Source organism: Triturus cristatus, chromosome 3_2 (assembly GCF_964204655.1).
Source record: "Triturus cristatus chromosome 3_2, aTriCri1.1, whole genome shotgun sequence".
Classification (NCBI taxonomy): domain Eukaryota; kingdom Metazoa; phylum Chordata; class Amphibia; order Caudata; family Salamandridae; genus Triturus; species Triturus cristatus.
Window position 1 is genome coordinate 446579144 of NC_140584.1, and position 16107 is coordinate 446595250.

The 16107-nt window shown below is 42.5% G+C and overlaps 1 protein-coding gene across 1 annotated transcript in view; it reads right to left on the reverse strand.

Moving 5' to 3' along the window:
* The window catches only part of TPH1 (tryptophan hydroxylase 1), a 213789-nt gene that overhangs the window by 53840 nt on the left and 143842 nt on the right, over positions 1-16107 (reverse strand). The window contains exon 5 of the mRNA XM_085648051.1: positions 14537-14604. Within this exon, the coding sequence (XP_085504177.1) occupies positions 14537-14604 (68 nt within the window). The remainder of the gene's footprint in view (positions 1-14536; positions 14605-16107) is intronic.

The following is a 16107-nucleotide window of genomic DNA, read 5'->3' on the forward strand; positions in this document are numbered from 1 at the left end:
ATGCACAAGCATCTCATTGGTGGTGTGTGGATTCACCAGTTGTGGGACTCAGCGTGTCCGGATTCATCGTCTATACCGCATTTCTCTCGTTGCATGCGGTGTCTGATTCACAGATTGTGACCCTCGAAGGGAGGGCGCTTTCACAGTAGTGCCTCATTCTACTTGTTGCGGTACTACTGAACTTGCAACTGGATTGTCTGGTGAGACTCGTATCATCGCACACAGACGTTGTGCTTCATTCCAGGAAAGTACTGTGACACCGTCTGTGGGTTGATTGTAACTGAATTTTCTGTTCAACTCGCATCATTGCACACCAGACATTGTGCCCCATTCCAGGGTGGTACGGTGAACCCGACTGTGTATTGAATGTAACCGGATTGTCTGGTGCAACTTTTATCATCTCGCACCAGACATTGTGCCTCATTCTAGGGAGGTACCGCAAACTTGTCTGTGGGCTGATAGGGACTGGATTGTCTGGTGCTACTCGTATTATTGCGCACCAGATGTTGTGTATCACTTCCTGTGGGGTGCGGGGACACTTACACCCCCCCCATTCACCAAGTGTTCCATCTTGCCCACAGTGCAGTAAAACAACTGCCCTCTCCTCACCCGGCCCTATGACTATGTGTTGCCAGGTAGTATCCCCCACATCGGGCCTTGGTGGTGAGAGTAAGTGACTGGGCTGAGGAACACTTCCAAGATCGATCTGAAGTAGGTCGAGAGACTATGTGACCCTTCTGTGCTTCGTAGAACTGGGCTGGTGCCAGAAGGAAAATTGAGGGACCTTTTGATTGAACTAGAACATCCTTTAGCCTGTTTCTGCTGCCCATAAGTGGGGTGAACTTCCGGAGTGGTGGCTAACCCCCATTTGTCGACTGTTGCCTGGTTACCCTGATAGCCTTCTCTCCTGGGTCCCTGAATAAGTGTGACTCCGGCCTTAAATCGGAATAGTATGTTTTTTTTTATCCTAACCTGTGGACAGAGTAGTGTGGGAGAGCCACAGGGTCTGCATTCATATTATCAACTGACCTGCCAGATATCATTTGCAGCATGGTACAGTGCCGTGTGATGGTGGGAGAGTGTGAGAGCATGGGATCAGCCTGCTAATAGATGCACCGTGCAGTGGTGTTGTTTTACTTGTTTAATTTATTACCTAATGAGTACTATGTTTTGACATTGGTTTTACCTATGCGGCCTTGGCCCACAGTGTTGCTGAAAAGTGTTATAAATTGCTGTGTGTACACATTCCTGATATTGCTGTGACCTGAGGTGCACCCTAGAAATGTGTGGACTTGAGTTGTGTTATTTGCCAGAGTGGGCACAGTTCTGACAATATATAGCACCGCGTAGGATTGCTTGGGTAAAATAGGATTTTTCCCAAGTGTGCATATTACTGACACTGTTTGGCCTAGTACTGCTAGTAATATTTCCAAGTGTGGTTTATGCCCAGATATACATGATGCTCATGTTGTGTTAATTAATGTGCGTGTTGAATACAATCTCTATTTACATACACGAAGTGTGAAGTCTCTTTTGTGACGCTTAGTGTATTTATTGTGTGACAGTGCTATGCCAAAGCTTTACAAATTGTCTCTGTGATAAGCCTGACTGATCATTGCCAAGCTACCCAAGGTTGAGCGCAGGTTATACAGTTAGTATAATCACCTAACCCTAACACTAGTGGTATGTTCTGCATGGCTTGGGCACATCTCAGCCAACCAGAAAGTACTAGTTCCAACGAGGAGTAGTTAGGGCAACATTGGACAGAATGGCCATTATTTTAAGCTGAATTCATGTGATTTTCAGCGGCATGAATAAGGCATGACTTGGGTGTTGATTTGACCTGTAATACGTAGAAGTTAAGAATCCTGGGGAAGAAAATTATTATCCAATGAACATGAATGAAGGAAAGGCAACATCATTTCAAATTGTCAACATGTTTTGGTCCTGCTGTGCAATGTAAAGGCGTCTTTATTAGAACTATACAAGGACAACGGTCATGTAGTGTGTTCTTGTGTGGTTCAGACACACCTGAGCCACAGGGATTTATCAGAGGGGTGTCACATTGTGATAACATGGAAAGGACTTAACATTGCCCTCTCTTCTGTCATTTGAGGTGTACCAATCCAGGTTTTAGACTGACAAGGATGAAATGCTAAGCTGGTGACCCATGAATATCGATGCCACAATATCTGTGGGACACTATTTAAAGAACAGAATATCTCAAATAAAAAATTGACAGGTAAGTAAGTCTAGATTTTCTATACCTAGCTCCACATTTATGTACCTACGGGGTACATATATCATCAAGATACATAGATGTGGAGTTAGGAATAGTATATCTATACTCCCCAATATACACTTACTTTTCAATAGTCTGTCCCTCGATATCCTGTCCTCAATATTCTAGTACCTCAATGTTGTTTGTGTTGATATTCAGTAATACAATCAAGCAGGAAGATAACAAATGTGAGAGCTTGAAGATTAGCTCTGGGGACTTATACTCAAATTTAGAATTGCTCTAGGCACTTGTAAAAAGCTGTACTTGAATTCAGGAAATAAAGTGTTTACATTGAGTAGTAACATCTTTACTCTGCTTTTTTCATTTTCTCTATCACGTTCTCTCTGGTCTCTGTAGTCACATAATTACTGCATAATCATAGCTCCTCTTCTGTCTCATGTTCCCATCTTTTGTATATCCCTACTTCAAGCCACTTTATTTCTCCCAACCTTCCCCTGGAAAACTACTCAGTCTTGCCATTCAACCCATTTGCTGCTACCAAGAGACTTAGTCCTGCAACTACCACAACTTGTGACTGCCATGCTTTTCTGGCACTGTCACTGAAGGCTTCAGTGCAGTTCATTGAAGCCAGGATAGCATTGTGAAGATCACACCTCATCCTTAGTTTTGGCCACAATCATCCTAAGACTCCCTACGGTCTACTTTTCAATATCTCAACTAGAAAGTGTGGTCAGTTTTGGCCATATTCGGCTACCCTGAGCCTGGCAGCATAACAGGTAGCTTCTGCGACTGTGCATCCATTCTTAAATGGGTATGTAATTAAACGGAATAAGTATGTGCTTGTGACCTGCTGGCCTTCTATACAGAGATGACTGTCAATTAATCCATATCCAGAGGGGCTCAACAAAACAATGTTTACTGATCTCTCAAATACTGTTTCCCGGTTGTTGATCTCCTTGTCATTGAATGGGATCATCACTACACAAAGTAAAAGGAAGTTAATAAGTGACAGTATAATTTCCTTTATAATGTAGGCACTTTCTTGCACTAATTTCTTATCAATGCTTACAATTCAAAAGCACCACACACATGAACAGTTGTAGGGATACAGTGATGTAGGAACCTCATACTAGACACTGTACTTTGGTGTATATTTATTATATCCACAGAGCTGTAGAAAACTCCCATAATCTGGACTGTTGAACGAATATTCCGTAAATATCTATGAGGGTAGTTGTATGTTTCAAAATAAGAGAGGGGTTCTACTCAACCAAAGGGACAGAACACCAACATTAGACACTTCTGTCAAAAGCAAAAAATCCCTTTGGACTCTTTTTAAAGCACACAAAAATACCTTACTAACATCCACTCGCGGCCCAATCACCAGCACCGAATAGAGACCAAAAACATTATATAAATTCTAACATATTTTTATTGTTAGGAACCTTATAGATGCAACATGTATAGAAAAGATTAAACAGCATATATTTCATCAATACACATATATTAAAAATATTTCATGTACAAACAAGTGGGAGAAATACATCAGGCTTTAACTCATCAACAACCCGAGTAAGCACTCCAAGTCCATAGAGAGTAATACTAATAGCCCTGGTTCAATGTTAAAAGGCGTTCCCTTTCTCCTACTTAGACTAGGTGTTGCTTGGGTACTTCCTTAACCAAAGCGACGCGTTTCGGTGGTATCATTTGGTTCACCACCTTCTTCAGGCTTAAAACTACTATTCAGTGTCTCCCAAAACATTCACCAGATAATTGGTATATAGAAGGGAGATATATCTCTTCCCCAATGACGGCTTCTTTCTCAGTATGGCTGCAATAGTACTCAAAGTAGGGGCATGCACGTCATCCCTTATTAGCCTCTTTCTTGTGAGCAAGAAAAATGCGAAAACCAGGGAACACAACCTCACTGATTGCGCTTGGTTATAAATCCAACGTGTCTTGACCACTGGAGCTAAGGCCCTCAAACGATAAAAAAGTCCTAATACATGTGGACTTTGCAGAAGCCAACACCTCGTCAAAAAGTATCCTCGCGTGCTCCTTCCTCCTGTTTTTAAACCGGTTTGAAAACAGGAGGAAGAAGAATGCGAGGAGACTTTTAAGTCCTGGCAGGCCAACCTGGAATTTTGAAAGCACGATTTGATGAGGTGTTGGCCTCTGCAAAGCTTTGTAAAGTCTTAACTTTTTGCCAAATTTGGTGCAATTCAATTCAGCTATTTTGTTTATGGGAGTTAACATGGTAAATCACAGTTTTGTGAATCCCTTTTTTATCACACCTGTGGAATCAGAGCAAAATCTGCCCAAAAAAAAGCCTAAGCGGAAAAACTGATTTTTTGGAAAGAATTGTGCAAATTTGTCAAATGCCGCAAATGTTATTAGTGAAACATAAATCGCTCCACTTATGGAAACTCTGACCTAGAGTGTGTACATGTATACAAATTAATATGTTAACACAGAATTACAAAAGTACATAAGTAGCCACAATGTAATGACTCCTGATGCACACCATAATTGTAACCATACGGCGTGGCACCAATATTAACTCTGGATAGGTGTAAGTAACCTGTTTTTAAATTCACACAATCAGAGCAGTGCTGAGGGGTAGTGGCCAGTGGCGTAACAAAGGCCCGCAGAGCCCCCACACTGCAGGGGTCCCCCTCTGGCACTGCAGGCTCCTGGCCAGAGAGCTTCAGACTGGATCTAGAGCATGGAGGACCCCCTGAATGTAATTTCATGGAGCCTCTTTGAGTTTCGTTGCGGCACTGACAATGGCTTCATTTTTGTTTGTTAGAGTTTGCACAACTGACGATCATTTATCCTGATGACCTCATTTTGGGCAACATCCTTTGTCCGAACAATATCATAGAAAATAACTATAAAACAAGACTGCACGTCAATTTAGCACTTATTTACTAAGGTTTGTGTGGGTGCTTGAGCAATGCAATATTACACAAAACACATAGTCAATTTACTAGTCATTTTAAAATCTCCTAAGTGCAACCGTTGAATTAGGCGCAGGATGTGCTGAGGAGACAGGAGGTGGGTCAGGCTTCGCCACTCCACTCTGTTCTACACCACCCCAAGGCACTCTATGCCACTTTACACTACGCCACTCTATGACACTCCATTTTACTTCTTGCCACTCTATTGTATGCCACTGTACACCCATTCCTCTTTTCTCCACACCACTCTACTCCACTCTATTCCACTTTACTCTAAGCCACTCTCATTTGCCACTCTACTCCACACCACTCCACTCTAATGTATGCCACCTCGCTCCACTCAATGCCACTTCTCTCTACTCCACGCACCTCAAATCTCTATAGAACGCCACTCTATGCTTCTCCACTCCATGACACTCCACTCTAACACACTCCAACCTATGTTAGGAGCACTGAGCCTCGTGTTCATTGCTCTTTCATATTTTCCTATTTGCGTGTGCTGGACGCAGAGCTCAGCGTGGTGCCTATGAGGTGGAGGGTGGTGGTCCTTCTTGGGGGCATTTTGGGCTGCTGTATCTGGTTGGGCAGCTGGCAGTTGGACACAGTATGGGTCCTGCCTGTTCCTGTTAGCTTCTACGGTTTCCTGAGCTGGTTGGTGCCATCTTGAAAGATCTAATTTATCCCAATCCAAGATGGCGGCCCAAACCATTATGTTAACAATCGTTTCCAGTGGCTGTGTCTTTCCTTCCAGCTCTAATTAAAGGTATATTAGGGGAGGCGGTTTACAGGAATTTTGCGTCACAATTGCTTCTTGATTCGGTGCAAGTTCTTAGTATTCCCATGTGTTTTTGTCCTGGTGTTTTTTGGTCCTCTCTACTGAGTCCTGCCTTTCTGGAGTTCTACTTTGAAGGATTTTGGTGCCATCAGATTTCCTTCCCACAGAAGTGGTTTCTTTACAAAGACATCCACCGATGAGAGGAATTCTCTATCAGCAGGGTGTCTATAGGAAGGGACCGCCTTGTCTTTGGAGTCGAGGTCTCTCAGATCCAGACACGCCCGGCACGACGGAAGATCACCAATTTATGCCACTCTACATCAATCCATCCTATACAAACCTACTCTACATTACTCCCATCTACGATTCTCTATGCCACTCTACTCCACCCAAAACCACCTCACTCCACACAATGGACCTCTACGGCACGTCAACGCAACTCCAACCTACGCCACTCGACTGTATGCCACTCCACTTTAACCCGCTACACACTATGCCACTCCATACCACTCTGTGCCACTCTTCTTTACGCCACTCTATGCTACTTGGCTCCATGCCACTCCACACCACTCTATGCCACTCCACTCAATGCCACTTCGCACCACTCCACACAATGCCAACCTATGGTACGCCACTCTACTCTATGCCAATCCACTCTGCGCCACTCTACTCTGTATCACTCTACGCCACACTACTCTACAGCACTCTAGTCTACGCCACTGCACTCGATGTAACTCCACTCTATGCCACTCTATTCTATGCCACTCTACTGTACGCCATGCCACTCTATGCCACTCCACTCTACCCTACTTCAATGCCACTCTAGACCACTTCACTCAACGCCACTCTACTCCACTCTCCTCTATGCTACTCTGCACCACGTCACTAACTTTTAGCCCAGGTAAAAAGCAGCCATGGGAAAGCCAATAGCTATCACATAAGCGAGACTTAGTGGCTTTGCCAGTTCTTGTTTTAAGGGTATCCTCTGTTTCCCTCGCAAATAAAAGGGCAAGGCGCATCGCCCTTGGCCAGTTACAGATATCATCTCAGTGTCCGTGCTGTCCTTTCATCCTGCATGTGGGCCTAGAGCCCACGACATAACAGACGGCACTGGAATATCCCCTCATGCAACCAATAACACTCTGCTTGCCAAGGGCTCAGGAATATCACACCGGCTTAAAAAAAGTAATTCATACAAAAATAATCATTTAGTATGAGAGAATTGAATACAGATGTAGAAAATCTCCGTCAAATGGCCCTCCCCACGCCCGTTAACAACACTTTAGTTCAAAAATGGGCTTTACAATTTTGGCAACAGTTCAACCTGCAATTAGTGATTTTGCCATCAAATATGTTCATGGAAATGCTTGTCTGCACGTTAGCTGACTTTAAGCACTGGATTAAATATATTCTCCAATAAATGTGAGACCGCCGACAGCCAGTTAACTGGTGCTAATCCATTTACAAGTACGAAGGTCAGTGCAAATTATAAAACAATGGCAACTTGTTTTTCGATATAATGAGCCACACTCTGCTCTGTGTATAACAGTTGATTGTGTTCTTTTTCATCAGACATGCGGTGAATATTAGCCATACAAAACCCTGTAGTGGGTAATTCGACACGTCGCATGTCCCTTTGACCAGCTTCTCAAACTTGTGGCTGTTTGCGAATCATGCGCTCAGTGGATTAAAGAACTGCGCTCCGCAGGCATATTTAAAGGCTGTGTGTCAACCAATGAATGGATACTCCTGTGAGTTAATTTAATGCCGTTCTTTACCAAAGATGTTGAATAAATACTCATATCCCCAATCCTATGAGGGGGGAATTCTCCGTGGCGTTCTAGGGCCACATTACAAAAATGTGCATGAGTTCTGGACAAATATGCAAATTTACAGCAACATTTATGCCAACGACCAAGGCAACAAGTATTGGTAAAGTCAATAAGCATGGGGTTCAACATGCCAAGACAGACATGCAAAAATGCTAATGGCACGCATTAGTGTTTTAAAGCAAAAGAGGACATTAAAAACAACGAAGGATGACTCGCGGCCTGTAAGCTGGCCTCAAAACAAGGGGAATATTTCAGGGAGGGTGATGGCTGTTGTCTTCTCTACAAAGGAGTAACCTTATAATCCATGGTTTAAACGCAGGTGCTGTAGGTACCCCACTACTGCAGATGTGGAAACAGAGGCAAGGTTTGGCTTTTGGCAATGCAAGAGACAAATTAATGCATTGTTAAGACATCACTACTGGTTAGTATGCAACATCGACTAACACAGTGAATAGTATTGTAAACAAAATCAGGATTTTCACTTTAGTCCCAGCTCTATGATATTGACACTGATCTGTGAAGGACTAGTATTTCCCATGGTGTGACTAAGCCTTCCTCTTACTGAGCCTTCTGGGGTGCCTGGAATATGGCTCTTAGGGCTCCATTACGAGTCGCGTGAAGCGGTATCTTGGAAGAATACCGCTTTGGGCAACTATGTGTGTCCTGGTGTATGCAGGCCAAGAATTGTCAGGCCTGCAAACCCCATAATTCCGGGCCCAGAACATCTGTGGCGCTGCAGAGGTTGTAGGCAGCTACTGCGCCCGGCCATTCCTGCCCACATCCTTCAGCAAAGGAGGAGCAGAAAAGCCCTCCCAGCTGAAAGAAAAAAGAACCCGCCCTCCTGCTACCAGCATCCCCCTAATACCTCTATGGGCAAAAGGAAAAGCCCCAACCATCTACCACCTGCAGGTAGTATATGGCTTCGGATTTTGGCCCATTGTTTACATCTGAAGGAGGAAAAACACGTGAAATGTAATCCCTTATTCCAGGGTCCACATGTTATTCCCCATTCCAGGGAAAACAGCTGGCAATGCCATTTACCTCACGACGAGATACTGCCCAGTATTAAAAAATACTGGCACGGTTTCCCCACGAGGAGATAAAGTGGAACTTGTAATGGAGCCCAGAGAATGCCAATGAATCTCAATACTCTGTTTTGGTCCTTCATATCCTCCAATTACCAGGCTTGATTGTTTTGACCGCTCCAGCTGTTAACACTTTATAGTAATGGCTCTAAATGGTCACAAACTGTTAATCAAATGCAAATAACACAATGGGTATACAAGCTGCCCCTTTCAGACATACTGACGTCACACCCTTCGATAGGCCCTGTGATGCTACTGAAAGCAGACGTACAAAATCACGGTTTTGTTGGTTATCGAAGCCAAGAAAGAGGAGTGAATTAATTCCTGGGTCCTGCTCCATTAAGATCCGTGTCTTTGCTAGCAGCTGAAACTAGAACATATTGCTTCGGATTGCATGAAAGTCAGCAAGGAATATTCGCTACAATCTTTAAAGTCTGATGATCTCACTTTCCCACAACCAAGAGGTCCCGCTAATTAGGTGAACAAATTAAGGGCAGGGCCAGTGGCTTATAACTTCTGTAACAGTATGCCCAATTGTGGAAATACTGCTCTCTCAAATTATCTGCACACTACATAATGTGGGGCTTATTTATGAGCCCCATGCTCCGCCGGAGCGTCACTTCTTGTGACGCTCCGGCGGCACAGATTACTAAATCATATCAAAGATGCCCCGCAAAGCCACTATGCGTGGCTTTGCATGGCCTCATAGATATGGAGAAAGGCAAGGCAGCACAAAGCACGGGTTCCCTTACTCTGCACTCGGGAGACATTCCATGGGCATTCCGCTGGGTTTTCCCATGCAACAACCAAGATCATGTAAACCTGAGTAAGTGCCAACACATGCATTATAATGAGATGCTTAATTGAAATATGAGCTATGCAAGTATGTAAAGGCACAGTATCTTTCAAATCATGTTTTCAACAAATGCACAATGTGTTGCTTTAAGAGGGGAAGGTCTTTTTCTAAGAGGGCTTGCTTCTGCATTTATCAAACAGTCCTTGCCACATGATGAGAGCAATCCATTCTAAGCATTTCAATATAAGCACCCCATTGGAGATGGAAGGATCAGCTCAAGCATTCAATACCATTAGGTGAGCGGTGGATACTACACTGGGCTGAGCCAAGATAACGCTTGACAAGGTTTCAAACCAATGAATGAAAGGAGATGAGAGAAGAAAGCCAGCAGTTAAACGTGCAGACCCAAGTCCACTCATGCATATTGTAATAGGACAGTTGCCAAACGTCCCTGTCAAGCCCAGACCTAAAAGTAGCATTTTGTACCGGTCAGTCAGCACAAATGTCACTTCAAATCTGATACAAGAATGGCCAGACCAAAATTCCTTAGCACTGGTGCAATTTATGTGATATGGCTGCTTTCAAAATATTAAAAACTTTTATCCAGATACAAACTACATACTGCCTGCCTCTTGCTCCATGACCATGCCCATTTCAACTTCTGCTTTAAGGTATTGGTTGCTCTATAACGGAGTGGCCTTGTCTGCACTTGGGTGTGATTTCAGCATTTGCTTTGTCTTCTTGTACATAATCAAGTCATATGTCAATAGGATCCCCATAATCAATTCGGTGTTCCCAGTGAGGAAGAACTTGTTTTGAGAACTTGTGATTGGCACCAAGCCTTTTCCTTCTGATCAGTTATTTATTGTGCATCTCATGCATATTAATGTTCTTGCTTCACATGCTGCTGATGGAAATACAGAAGCAAGCTAGGCATTACAATCCTTTGGTATTGGCAAAAAGTGTTCTTTTTGCGGCTAGGGAAAGAAGTTTGTTGCAAATTTCCTCAATATGTGGCATAACAACTACTTTAATAATCTGTTCTACTGCCTTACATCAAGACTGCAGTTTTTTCCATGAAATTAGTCTTCGATTAGATTGGATCTGATAGAGATCAATGTTGACCCTAGGGTATGTTGACGTTTGAAAACACATCACCTACCTTAGCAGGGACCTATACAGAAAAAAAGTACAAAAGCACATCAGCAAGCCAGTCAAGTCAGTGAGGAAACACAAATGAATGGGGAAGTCTTTCCATATTTAAGTCCCAAGAAATGAAAGACTCAGCCATTTGATTGGACACTGTCTGTTCGGGATCCCTAACAGTGTCATAACGCACACTGATGGTGACCCTCAGCAGGACATGTAGAGAGGCCCGGGGAACAACCTTTACAACGCAACTTTTACAACGCACTACCATTACAACGCATTTTTTACAACGCATAATCCATTACAACGCATGACATTACAACGCATGACACTACAACGCATTTTTAAAAACTACCTTTACAACGCATTCCATTACAACGCATACTACCATTACAACGCATACCATTACAACGCATAATATTACACTATACTATCCAACACTTACCCTACTGATGCAGCCCCTGGAGTTAGAATAGTAATTTTTACCCCTATACTATCCAACACTTACCCTACTGATGCAGCCCCTGGAGTTAGAATAGTAATTTTTACCCCTATACTATCCAACACTTACCCTACTGTTGCACCCCCTGGAGTTAGAATAGTAATTTTTACCCCTATACTATCCAACACTTACCCTACTGTTGCACCCCCTGGAGTTAGAATAGTAATTTTTACCCCTATACTATCCAACACTTACCCTACTGTTGCACCCCCTGGAGTTAGAATAGTAATTTTTACCCCTACACTATCCAACACTTACCCTACTGTTGCACCCCCTGGAGTTAGAATAGTAATTTTTACCCCTACACTATCCAACACTTACCCTACTGTTGCACCCCCTGGAGTTAGAATAGTAATTTTTACCCCTACACTATCCAACACTTACCCTACTGTTGCACCCCCTGGAGTTAGAATAGTAATTTTTACCCCTACACTATCCAACACTTACCCTACTGTTGCACCCCCTGGAGTTAGAATAGTAATTTTTACCCCTACACTATCCAACACTTACCCTACTGTTGCACCCCCTGGAGTTAGAATAGTAATTTTTACCCCTATACTATCTAATACTTACCTTAAATGTAATTTAATATTATGCATTGTAATGGTATGCGTTGTAAAGGTAGTATGCGTTGTAATGGTAATGCGTTGTAAAGGTATTTTTTAAAAATGCGTTGTAGTGTCATGCGTTGTAATGTCATGCGTTGTAATGGATTATGCGTTGTAAAAAATGCGTTGTAAGTGCATGCGTTGTAAAAGTGTGCGTTGTAACGTCATACATCCATAGGCCCCCATAGCTTCCCATATCTCACAGATATGCATTGGCTTTGAACTTAATACTGCCCCCTGAAGGGTTGGGGCACCCCCTGCACTGCAGTGGCATGTGTTCGACCCTTGTTCTCTGAATCAAAAATAACTTACCCTAACTTAGGGAATGTGAGGGATGAGAGATTCTTCAAGCGGGATAACTCAGAAAGGAGATAAAACAGTCTTCTTCTGGCAAGCTGTCACATGTTTGCCCTCTAAGGAAATATATGCCAGTGTCACAAAAAGAGTTAGTATTTGGAAAAGGGGGTACCCTTACCAACTTAATAAAACACACCATGGGTTCTGTCTCAACACAGTTCTTAGTGAAACTCCGCTCAATCCCTGGTAGAGGGGGCTCATGCAACAGGTAATTCCACCGAGAAAGCTGCATTACATTCAAGCAGTGCCGCCAATTTCAAAGTCAACAAAACAGCAAATCACATTTCCACACCCAAAGCAAAATAGTCAAAAATATAATGAGATAATAGATACTAAGATGAAACCAGAGAAGAAGAATTGCAGATTTGATTTTTTGAAAACGTTTTAAGGTATAAAAAGTGCCTGAAAACAAATAAGACACCACAGTAAAATATAAGTTTGCAGTTGACCAGGAACTGTACGATCTCAAGCAGTCCACAATGCAGTAAAGGGCTGATACCTAAGCAGTGTCACACTGTAAACTGCACATTTTAACTGGATGCACTGCATTTCCAGAGCACTGTAGCAGCCTCAGGAGGGCACAAAGTATATTACAAACCATCCTAGATAAAATAAATAGATAAAGTCCCTTAACTTGAAATATCCTCCCCATTCACTGGTCAAGGAAGAAAACCGTCTTATCTTCAGGAGATACAATGAAACCTGGCACTTCTACCAGGATTAAACTATGTTCTCTCGACATTTTCTCACATTTACAGATATAATGTCCATCCAAGCACCCTAAGGCAGCCAAGTGCTTTATGTGACATTATATAAGTGGCATAATAATGGAATGGATTCCTTCATTGACACTTACTAGGTAAGAGAGAGATTTCATATATGAAATTTCTAACTGGAGTCTTGAAAATTGTATTAGGAACATATGGACAAAAAACAAAGACAATGTGTATTGCATGAAATATAAGCACAGAGTTCAGCCCTTGCGTTTTATTTGGTAATTCATTTACTTATTGCTCAGCTGGTTTTGGATGGTCAGATGTGGAAGATTCCCCTTTCCCTTCACCTTACACCAAGAAACTCTATTATATCTCAATATTAATTGAGAGAGTTGTTCTATTCCCTTCCCCACTACACTGCCTGCGACATTACTCCTCCATTTATTACATTTCAATCATTCTATCATTCTCCCTAATGCATGTCTTCATTGTGCTTGGGAAATTCAATTGCTCACGGGATTCGTGTTGTCCTTTTGATGCTGTGCCTTCAACTGTGTCTCCAATTCTTCTGTTGGTTTGGATGCCGCTGTTTATAATGCTAGGTTGGGAGAAGGCAGGGGGACAGTTCACAGAATATCCATCATCTTAAGTTCATGTGGTTCTTTGATCCAGGAACCGCTGGGATTGTTGTCACTCGAAAGCTTGGTGAATAGTATAGTATGAGTTGGACAGCTGCAGACTTTTGGCTGAAGCGTGGCAGAGTGCGAGTTTCCGTCAGTATTGTCAGAACCCAGTAGAGTACTTTGAATTTGATTCTCAACTTCACCTTGAGTACGTTGAGGTATTTTAGGACAGGTTTAATGAGGTTACATTTCTAAAGATGAAGGCACGCTCTGGCTGTCTAGCTTGGAGGGCTTTGCAGTCCTTACCCTGCATGACGTCACTGAAGCTATTGCCAATGCCAACCACCTGTCAAGTTGGAGAATTGACCATCTTGCTAATAGGCCTCCCCAACTTTTTACCTTGTCTGACACAGCTGGAAATGTCCTCATGATTGATGGTTAGCTTGACAGGATTTCCTTTCCAGTTGGATGTGGATTTGACTTTCTTAGGTGTACATTTAAAAGAGTACCCCCATACTGTTCTAAAACCTGAGATACATGGAGATGTTGAACAACAGTGGCAAGATGAGGTATCCTGTTGCTCTACACAGACCACCATCAGTGTTGATATTGCCACTGACACAAAGCACTTGTCAGCTTTTCTTCTTGCTATAAATTTCCATCACTATTATGTTATCTTCATTTAAGAGGGTGAGCTTGTGAACCATATGAAGTGTGCATTCCTTTGGGCCAAGAACTCAAAAATACATTTCAAATCTACGTCAGATGTTTTCTTATGTGTTATGTGAGCAATTCTTGCACAATAGATACAAAGTTGCAAAAATACACTATTTCACCATGAAAAAACGTAAAAGTAAATAAGAAACACTTATAAAAACTACTTGTGCTTACTGCTTGTAGCTCATGGCTAGGTCTGCAAAGTACTTCCTTCTCTTGCGGTAGACGTTGTCCTTGAAGCCCTGTAAGGGAAAAAGTTACAAAATATGTATTTTTGTAATACTTAGTGTGTCACAATGATTATTTCATTCATGTTTGTACAATGTTCAAGACATTTATGTAGACAAGAACACACTATCTTTGTATAGCTGTATAATCCAGCACTATTTTACAAGTATCCTACAACCTGGTCTATGAGCCTTCAGTCCCACCACCCAATGAGGAACGTAGATTTAAGTCCATTGAATCTAGTCAAACATAAGCAATGTCTTGTGCATACCTTGTCAGTAGTTTGAACATTCCTTTGAGGGTACATGGCTTGGCATCTCTACGGAAAGGTGCCAAAAACTGCTACATCAGGATTTTGATTTGATTTAATTTTTATAAAGCGTGAACAATTACCCAAAGGAATCAAGGTGCTGTATCCGAAAATCCAGAACTGAGTTGTGTTCATAGACACACCATATTAAGTAGTAGGGTTAGCACTGTCTATATAGTGTAGAGCCAAGACAAATGCTCTGTGATCACCGTAAGGCGCTGCAGTAGAGAATTACAGAGTTTGCCTGCAACGATAGAGAAGGCTCTGCCTCCCCATTTCATCGTTCGGATACTAAGTACTGAGAGCAAATTACGATGTGCCGAGAAAAGGTTTCTTGCTGGAGTGTACCAATGAAACATCTCTTTAATCTTAGCAGGGCTAGGAAGATAAAAGGCATTGTGTATAATACAGATGGCTTTAAACATAATGTGTTTTCTGATGGCGAGCCAATGCAGATCACACAAACTAACAGCAGCTGATTGTTGCCTCGGAATGTCAAGGATCCCTCTGGCAAGTGCAATCTGTGCGTATGATGGTATGATTTCCTAGAATCTCAGACTGTACATCAGGTGTTGGACTTGGCCCTTTCTGAATGGTTATCTTCAAACTTTTTGCTTTCACCCTCTTGTTTTATAAAGCTGTGTTTGTTGGCCTTTAGGACTCTGTGCACTTTACCACTGCTAACGAGTGCTAAAGTGCATTTTCTCTCTCCTCAAAACATGGCAGAATTGACTTACACCCAATTGGCCTACTTAATTTACTCGTAGGGCCCCAGTAAAGTGGTACCCCATGAACCCATGGCCTCTAAATTAAATGCTACTAGTGGGCCTGCAGCCCTGATTGTGCCATCCACTCAAGTAGCCCTTTAAACATGTCTCAGGCCTGCCATTGCAGCCTGTGTGTGTGGTTTTGAAACTGCCCTGTTGACCTGGCAAAATGAATCTTTTGCAAGTCCCAAACCTTCCTTATAATAGATATAAATCATCTCTAGATTAGGTCATGGACAGCTCACAGGGCAGTGTGCAATGTATATAAAAAGTTGGACATGCACTTTTAAGTTTTACATGTCATGGTAGTTAAAGACTCTTAAATTCATGTTTTCACTCCTGCAAGGCCTGCCTCTCCCACAGGAAAAAATTGGAGTTACCTATTTAATGAGCTGCAACTTCCAATTGAGAGCAGGGAGACAGGTCATGTCTGGTGTCTA